General features: G+C 36.7%; 1 protein-coding gene across 1 annotated transcript; it reads left to right on the top strand.

Moving 5' to 3' along the window:
* The first annotated feature begins 4,331 nt into the window (after positions 1-4,331).
* Positions 4,332-5,282, top strand: LOC101995569 (olfactory receptor 14A2-like). Its single transcript, XM_013350134.1, has one exon. The coding sequence runs from the start codon at positions 4,332-4,334 to the stop codon at positions 5,280-5,282; it is 951 nt and encodes a 316-aa protein (XP_013205588.1).
* Positions 5,283-9,840: the final 4,558 nt, after the last annotated feature.

Raw genomic sequence — 9,840 nt, 5'->3', positions numbered from 1 at the left:
CAGGGTTGGGGGGGGGGTGCTGGGGGGCTGGGTTGTGCGGAAGAAAGACAGCCCTGCAGAAGGAGTTGGGGGAGGGGGGTTTGTGCTCTCTTCAGGGACAGTCCGCCCCTGGATAGCACACACTTACCCGTCCAGATGGAAGTCCTCAGCACCCTAAACATGGACGCCTGGTAGTCCAATGACCCGCGGACAAAAGGGAGAACTTGGGGGACAGGGCGGGGATGAGTAGAACAGAGGACACCCTGCCGCCAAAGCTGGAGGTGCGCGTGCTCCCTTTCGGGGCGTGGGGGTCCCTGAGGCCTGCCCAGTGGGCAGGCACTCACCGCTCTGGGCGGGTAGCCCCAGTGTAGGAGCAGAAAACTGTTCCCAAGCAAAGGACCCAGCAGAAAACACAGGCTTGGGGGGGGGGGTCGTGTGCAAGAAAGACAGCCGTGCAGAAGAAGCTGGGGGAGGGTGGGAGGGGTTGGGTTTTGTTTCCAGTGTTTACATTAGGCTCTGCAGAATTGCACAAGACTCTATCTACTCCATGATCTGTTCTGGCATTTGATATCATCTTTTTTTCACATGTATTAAGTCAAAAATATATGACATAACTTGAAATTAAATAACTATTTTTAAGTACATGATCCAATTTTCCCCCTGAAACTCAAAGTCATAGTATACCTGGGCTTAAAAACATTCTGTACTTCAAATATGTATGCATAACTTCAAGAACTACTGGGTAGTGTTATGCTTTAAAGTTACGCCGTGGAGTATCAAGTTGACAGGAGACAGTGTAGAGATGGCTAGTATTGATTGTCAGTTTGATGAGATTAAGTTTTAGAGACCAACAGTCTGTAAGTGCAGAGAGAGCCAGTGAGGTTTAAGCTTAGTGAGAGGATTGTTCTGGGTGTGGGTAGCTCTATTCTCTATGTTTAATTCTCGGGCATAAAATAAAACTGTGTAGAATATAATTTGAAGATATACTCTGTGATTTTGTTCCTTCTCATTGTATGCCCATGGTGACCAGATAATTCATGATCCCACAACTGTGATTTCTCTACCATGAAGTGCTACACCTGCAAGCCATGAACGAAAGTTAGTCCTTCCTTCCTCATGTCGACTTCTATCCTCATATATTTTGCCACATCTTTGAGAAAAGTAACTTACATAAGTGGGATGACAGGAGTTTTTTAAACACAGTTCGTGATTTTTGTGTTTTGTAGCATTTTTAAAGATATAATGCATCATGCATTGTTTAACTGAAGAGATACATAATTAATTGTGGGGAATATATGAGCATGTTCTTCATGATCTAACACAGTGTATTTTCTTGTGAATAGGTGATGTGTTCTGTATGAAGTACCAATTATTACAACACTAATTGTCTTAAGACATAGATTCTTAATAAGGCTGTCCAAGATTTTCCTTTGGGGACTCTCAAGCAGTAGCCAAGTGACATTCAAAGGTCTGTTATAAATATTTTGACTATATAAGGTTTTAAATGAATCCAAACCAAAGGTTACAAAACGGTAAAGTATTTTTCTTATATTTGTATACTTATTATGAAAAATGATCACAGTTTATTATTTGAGTTTCCTTGCAACATTAGAGACGCAACAATATGATATGATTTTAGATATTCCAAATGAGGTTCCTTGCAACATTAGAGATGCAAAATATTATAGGATTTTGGATTTTCCAAATGAGATTTACATTTTCTATTTTCCCTTCAGGTGATCCACTGACAGAAGGAGCCCTAAGGTTTATGGAAAAAAAATTTCCTCTTCAAATTAAAGTTACTGGAACATCTTCCTACAGTATCTAAAGAGTAACTCTTCTCAAGTAATGTAAAGATTCTGAATAATTTTAAGGTAAAAATTTCAATGTTGTATAAATAAAATGTAAAACTATGCTCTCTAAAACAATTTTTAATGTATTATAGTGTTGAGGAAATTGGAACATATATGGATAGCAATGTAACTTAGCAGAGATTTATGCACCCTTATTTCTCCTATTTACCACTTTTCAGTATTTTTCCAGCATTTTGGTTGGTATTGCTGAAATTCAGCCCTCTACCACATCTCCTTCCTGAGCACACAGAGATTTTTCTCTCTAAATTGTCCAAATTGGATTTATTCTTATGTTACACTAGAGCTGTGTTTTCCTAAATGTCATCTCTAGTGATCTTGTTTTTGTGTACTTGTCCTGGAAACTTTCGTGTAATTCCCTTCAGCTTAAGCAGCCGCCTGAGCAATCTGTACATTATAATCATTTATTGACATAAAATAAGACATCTTAAGATTTTTGTTGTTTAGCAGAATATCTTGTATATTCTTATCTTTGCCTCCTCCAGTGGAGAATAAGATGCCCCTGTACTCTCTACATAAGTCTCTATCACTTAGTCATCTCTCTCTCTCTCTCTCTCTCTCTCTTTCTCTCTCTCTCTCTCTCTCACACACACACACACACACACACAAACACACACACAAACCTTCCTCCCACAGAGTTCTGTAATTAATTTTGACCCTGTAAATAATATAGTTTTAACATAAGGCATTTGATTTCCATCAGAACATATCAGATAATATTTAAAAGCAAATTATAAACACGATGACATGATAAAAATATTCAAGAAAACAAGAAGTCCTTTGCAACTGGGATTCTAGCTTTAGAAAGTCACAACTCATTAGAAATAACTGACTTTCACAGAAACCAAACACTAAACATATTAGTGAAAGATGGAAAAGGAACTTAGTAAATACAATTGCATTGAATAGCTTTCTCTTTAAAAATACTGATAAGAAGTCCACAATTAAACAGAGAAAAAGCATAAGAACCACTGTGTCAGATTGTGCTATTTCATCACTATTTGTCTGAGCACACAGTGTCTCAGCTGTATCTTCAACATTACAATTGACTCAGCTTAGAAAGACACACCCTTTTTAGTCTAAATGGGAGTATTGTCAGATGTTTTATTTGTTTTGCAAGGTGATTATATATCAGATGTATCACTTAGAAGACTTAATATTTGTTCCCAGTAATTTTTATTAATTCTCCTAGGGTCAGCCTCGTCAGCGACTCACCTGCCTACAATCCTCTACTGTTCAAGGAAGGATTAGGGGAATGAGTGTTTATATGTGGCCCTTTTGTAGTATGGAATACATGATGTAAAATATGGCAGTTAATAAGTTGGAAATAGTCTGGGTTCTTTTCTTTCCTTCAGCCTTTAAAAGAGATTATACTGGCTTGAGGAAAACAACATACTTGTCCTCAATGTTGAGCAAGAATTTATTTAAAGTTTATGGCAGTCAAAAACAAAGAAAATCATGGGAGCGATGTCAAGCTTTTCTCTTATCATTAGCATTTCATTGGGTATTTACTGTGGTTTTAGGTAAAGCAGCATCTAAAACACTATTATTATTTCATTAATATCTCTTATGAAAACTGTTAAGAAAAGAGTTGATATATATATTCAGCGAACTGATTCAACTTCTGTTACCCAAACTCATAGCCACATTATGCAAATGCAAGATTGTGGTTACAGAACTAAATGAAACCCACATGTTTTATTTTTAGATTTTAGGTATTTTATTTTATTTTTCTGTACTTTTTCTTTGTTTATTTCTGTGCTTTAATGCATAATACTAATATTATATATGATAATGTTATCGTTTTATACATTCGTACTTACCATATCAAGGCTTATCTTTACATTAATCTGTCATTTCTCTACTGTCCAAACATTCAAAGTTATTTCTTATACCTAGATGAAATACACTCAATATTCATAAAAAAACCCTGATTACCACTTAAAGGGAAACAAGGCCTCTTGAAAACACAAAGATTCCTGCTAGAATAACTGTGACTATACAAATTAAACAAAATAAGGCTGATGTATACCACACCTGCTTGTGCTACTCAGGCTTAATTTTAAAACGGTGAGGAGTTATGATTCTGTAGCTCAATTATAGAATGTGGTTATATTTACTGAGCCTTAAAGACAATATAAGGAGAGAGAGGTGGAAGAGAGAAGCACGAGAGAGAGGGAGAGGAGTGAGGAAAGAAAATCAGAGAGAAGTAAGCAAGTGAAGGGAGAAGGATGGAGAGAGAGGCACACAGAAAGAATATACAAATATACAGTAGGGAGAGAGAGGGGGAGAGAGAAAATGAGGGATTGAGGGGAAGGGAGAAAGAAATAAGAATTTTTGAAAATGTATTTGTACCTTAAGTGTAATTTCTTGATCCCTTTCCACAGGGCATTTCTGTATGTCAGTGTTATCATTTTGGGGGGTAATGCCAATTTTTACTCATTTTTCTTTTCCTGTTAAAGGGACTGGAAAGATTCTGGTATGCACAATATCACGACAATAACAGAATTCATCCTTATGGGGTTCTCTGATATCCATGAACTACAGACTTTATGCGGAGTATTATTCCTAGTGATGTACATGGTAGCCCTAGTAAGCAACCTGGTCATCATCACTCTCATCTCCCTTGACCTGCAGCTTCAAACACCCATGTACTTCTTCCTGAAGAATTTGTCCTTGTTGGATGTCTTTTTTGTGTCTGTTCCAATTCCAAAGTTCTTTGTCAGTAACCTAACTCACAACAATTCCATCTCCATTCATGGATGTGCCTTCCAAGTGTTTTTAATGACTTCGTTTGCAGCAGGAGAAGTCTTTATCCTGACAGGTATGTCCTATGACCGCTATGTGGCCATTTGCAGTCCCTTACACTATCAAACCATAATGAGTAGTGGTATGTGTGTGCTTATGACAGCTGTTTGCTGGGTTACTGGAGTAATAGTTGGAGCCATATATACAGCGGGCACATTTTCCATGCCTTTCTGTGGCACCAATGTGATCCCACAGATTTTTTGTGATATTCCCTCCTTACTAAGGATTTCATGCTCTAAAACACTTGCGGTCATTTATTCAAGTCTTGGAATTGGAGTTTGTGTAGGCTTGTTTTGTTTCACCTGTGTGGTGATCTCTTACTTTTACATTTTCTCCACTGTCCTTAAGATTCCTACTACTAAAGGGCAGTCCAAAGCATTTGCCACATGCATCCCCCACCTCACTGTGTTCACTGTTTTCCTTGCCACTGCTTGCTTTGTCTATGTGAAGCTACCCTCAAGTGTCCCATCAATTACAGATAGGATTTTTTCTATGCTGTACACTGTGTTACCTCCAACACTTAATCCTGTGATTTACAGCCTGAGGAACACTGATGTCAAGTGTGCTCTGAGAAGATGGCAGCAAAATCTCTGCCCAAGGGGTTTACTTCATGTCACATTTTAAAGTATCTGTCAGTGATATAGTGACTCATAAGCAACAAGTAAGGTTTGCAATGTTTGCTGTTAGAAATAGAAGGGTAGACATTCATATCTTGCCCCCCAGTAATATGAAACTCTGATTAAGAAAAATATTTTCTAAGTTCAGAAAATTAGATCATGTGAGACTAATATATAAAGTCACGGTACCAATTTCTTTCCTTCTGTAACAAAGTAATTCTCATTTGAGAAATATAATTTTCTAAAATGATTGGTAATTATCACAGTAAGATTCCATTTTCAGTCATGTGATGACCCCTTATTGTGTTCATTAAGAAAAGTATCAAGATAAATAATCAAATGGGGAAGGCATGTGAGTTATGAAGGTAAATTCACATATAGTTTCTATGCCAGTCATTCTAGTAGTGACAAAATCAGTAGGAAAGTCAACAAACTAGAAACAGCACTCTGGAGATTCAACTCATTCTTTAAAACAGTGTCACATCCTTAAAGTAGTACCAAATGCTTAAAACAAAACCATGAAGAAAGAGTATAGCAGCCAATCTCTAAAGGAAATATAATAACCTTTAGTTTGAGGGTATTATCAGAAATACACTGAAGAGGTAGAAATTTTGTTACTCCTTTTCTATACTTCCTCCTGAATAGCAATATTACTTACAGTTGAGATATGGTGGGTTGATGAATTTGAGGAATTAAATAGCCTTACAAGGTCTGTAGTAATGATTCTCAACCTGGGGATCAAAGACAATTTGGGGTCTAACTACACTTTCACAGGGATTGCATATCACATATCCTTCTTATCAGATATTTATATTATAATTCATAACCGTAACAAAATTATACTTATGAAATAACAAAAAATAATTTTGTGGTTGTGGGACAGTACAACACCAGGAACTGTATTAAAGTGCTTATTAAAAAATAAATAAAAATAAAAAATAAAAAAGGGCTTGTAGCATTCATTAGGAAGGTTCAGAACCAGTATTCTAGAAAGTTAATAAAGACAAAGACAAATTTGTCTCCCCAAATGACAGAAGTGTTAAATAATTTCTGAGGTAAGAAGTCTCTGACTATCCTGGGTGCTTGACCAATTTTCTCTGATCTGTGAAAACACATGCAACCTACATGTGAATCTGCAGCTATAGGACTGCTGCTGTTGTGACTGGGAGCTTTTTTGTGCTATGACTGGTTTTGACTCCTCCGTGCTTCTATAATTAAGCAATCCAAATAAACTCATTGTTCACCATGTTGGACTATGTAGGAATTATTTGGTCTTTCTTTGATTGTCTATCTGGTTGGAGTAGGTGTTTTTTATTCTCCAGAGGAACAGTTAACACAACAATGGTCCATGTATACCTGTCAGCTATACTGCAGGTTAAAAAAGAATTACCTGTAACTATATGCAGGTGAGTTGTTCCTATTGCTGTCTAGAAAAAAAGATATAGTACTACCATAATTGCAGGAAAAAAAATCACTTTTCTATGAAACATTTCTTTTGGTGAATTTACCAGTGTCTTCAAATTAAAAAGATTTTCTTTACCATGTATGAAACTGCTTTGGTCATTTTATGTATATCGGTATAATTATCTGTCTTTTATATTTAGTTTAACATAATAGAAACAAAAGAGCAAATTTTCAATTCTAGAAAAATACGATGTTTAAATGCATTGCTTCTTTCAGTTATCTTTTTTTTTCTGTTTTTGGAGACAGGGTTTCTCTGTGTTTCTTTGGAGCCTGTCCTGGAACTAGCTCTCAGAGACCAGACTGGCCTCGAACTCACAGAGATCCACCTGCCTCTGCCTCCCGAGTGGTGGGATTAACGATGTGCACCACCACTGCCCAGCTTCTTCCAGTTATCTTAATAGCAAAATTCACCTCCCTTGTCCTATCTCTTATTAGTCTCACATATACTAAGGCAAATCATTTATCTTTCTCATCCAAACAAAATATTAAGGGATTCGTTTTTCTCGGGTACACTCTGGGATCTTCACAACCACTGTCAATGACAAAACCCATCAGCAATACCTGTGATGTTGACTAAAACACCCCTGTCTGTTACTGCATTACTGAGAACATGCTATTCATACATTTTAGAAATTTTGGTTCTGGGTAAGCAAACTTTATTCTTTTTGTTTCTATTTTTGTATTTTGTCTTGTCTGCAACTTCTTGTCACACATGATAGTTTCTTTTCTCTGGGTTTAAACTCAAATAACATTTGCTGTAAGCGTAATTGAAGTTTGAGAAGCTGCTTACTTTATATAGCTCCTACTGATGGCAAAAAATACGTTGAAGAGGAAACATCAAAATAGGGTACAAAATCCTCTCAAGTGTAGGCTACATGTAACAAAAGAAATAAACTCGTAGAAATGTGTTCAATATATTGATAACTCATAAAGAAGTGTATATATTTTGGGCATAGCTAGAATTTAACATGTTTCCAAAAAAATAAAATTTCAGAAATTAATTAGTACATTTAAACAAAGCAATTTAGCAGTCATGTTAAAAAAAGTCACCGTATCTAGTAAAAAACACAGTAAACAGTGGAATTATAAAAGACAATCAAACAAAAAATTATTGATGATGAGAACAGGGTTACTTATTGAAAGGGTCAAAGACTGTATTATAAGAACCAAAAAATTGAAACTGTTAGAGAAAAGACTTTAGGATCGAGGCAAAGGCAAAGATTTCTTTTACTAAGATTTGTTTTTCACAATTATTATTTTAATTTTCTAAATTTTATACACAAGTACTATGTTTACATCATTTCAACTACATTGTCTCAGCTTTTCAACTCTGTCCATGTTCCTCTCCTCACTTTTAGTCACCTTATGGGCTTCTTTAAGAGTTATTATTGTTACATACACACACTGACACAGAGACATAGAAATAGAAAAAGAGAGAGAGAGAAATGCATTCTACTATAACTATCACATCAAAAACACCCTGGAAGCGGCAGTGTTGGTGCATGCCTTTAATCCCAGCACTCAGGAGGCAGAGGCAGGCGGATCTCTGTGAGTTTGAGGCCAGCCTGATCTACAAGAGCTAGTTCCAGGACAGGAACCAAAAGAGAAACCCTGTCTCAAAAATCCAAAAAAACAAAAACAAAAACAAAAACAAAACAAAACATCCTGGACTATTTTGCTGCTGTGGAATAAAAAAAAACTAAAGAGAGCTTTCTTTCTGATTGCTTTCTAATAATTTCGTGTATGTATCATTGCTGTAGAAACTTTGTCAGCCAGTAGTCTTTAAGTTACCGGCCCACTTGGGTGTGGCCTATTTATTATATATGCCATTGTAAAGTGTCTACAGGCTCTCTTCTGGCTGCTGGATTCAGTTTCTGTTTTTCCCATTCTTGTAGAGGATTGTGATCTTTGAATCTACCCCTAATTTAATAACCCTTTATTATACTCAGTTGTGAGATAGTGTGGGATTTCTTTATAGCATCCTTCTTCATCTGGCGCCCACATGGATCCCCACACCATGCCTACTGGGTGGACCTCTCTGGAGGGTTCAAAAGGTCCATGGCCCAAAGGGTCTCCCACCCCTCTCTGTTGGCTTGACATCTACAACCATCTACCAAAATCTTATAACAAAGTTAATTATTTGCTTAATATATAAATCAATAAACTTTAAAGTTATAGAATTGCAGACAATATTACCATCCAGGAATTTAATAACCTACTTCTGTGATATTTTTAAGAGATTCACTGATTTATATGCATAACCATAAGTCACTCTAGTCTGTATAATAATATATCTACTTAGAGACAGAAATCTTTAATAAATAAATAAATTTTAAAAAATAAATAAATAAATAAATAATATATTTACTTATGAACAGCCTGGTGAAAGCCTCTCCTTTAGGACAAATACCTTGCCTTGCCAGAAGTTCTTAATATTACTGTACCCATAATTTACTTTGAGAACATAGATAAAATCTTTAAATAGCACATTCCAAATCTATTAGGGACCAAATAATAAAACAATAAATGAATATTTTATAAGACCTACTTTGATTATGGTGCCTTTTCACCACAATAGAATGCTGACTAAGATAGACTCTGGAAATATGCAACAGGACACTTCTGTGAAAGGCCTGATGATGGTTTTTGTTGCCTGAATGTGAATTTGGGGGTTTGGGAAAGCACTTGAATACCTGAAGCGGGTTTAGTAGAGTATTCTGGTAGAAACATAGAAGGCAGTCATGCTGAGATCAACATAAATAATGATGGCCCAAGCAACTTCGGAGGAATAGAATTTCAGTAAGAGGCCTAGAGATCATCTTTTTTTTTTTTTATTGAGAAAAGGAAAAAAAAGTATCCGCCTCCTCCCAGCCTCCCGTTTACCTCCCCCAACTCCCACTCTTCTCCCCCTCCCCCAAACTCCTCTCCCCCTCCCTCTCCAGTCCAAAGAGCAGTCAGGGTTCCCTGCCCTGTGGAAAGTCCAAGGTCCGCCACCCTCCGACCATGCCTAGGAAGGTGAACATCCAAACTGGCTAGGCTCCCACAAAGCCAGAACATGAAGTAGGATCAAAACCCCGTGCCATTGTCCTTGGCTTCTCATC

Source organism: Microtus ochrogaster, chromosome 22 (genome assembly GCF_000317375.1).
Source record: "Microtus ochrogaster isolate Prairie Vole_2 chromosome 22, MicOch1.0, whole genome shotgun sequence".
In the NCBI taxonomy this organism is placed as follows: domain Eukaryota; kingdom Metazoa; phylum Chordata; class Mammalia; order Rodentia; family Cricetidae; genus Microtus; species Microtus ochrogaster.
Note: the sequence above shows the minus strand (reverse complement) of the source record. Positions and strands in the feature narration are given on the sequence as shown.

Excerpts from the sequence above, each read along its gene's own strand:
- LOC101995569 (XM_013350134.1), top strand. The coding sequence starts at position 4,332 with ATGCACAATATCACGACAATAACAGAATTCATCCTTATGGGGTTCTCT.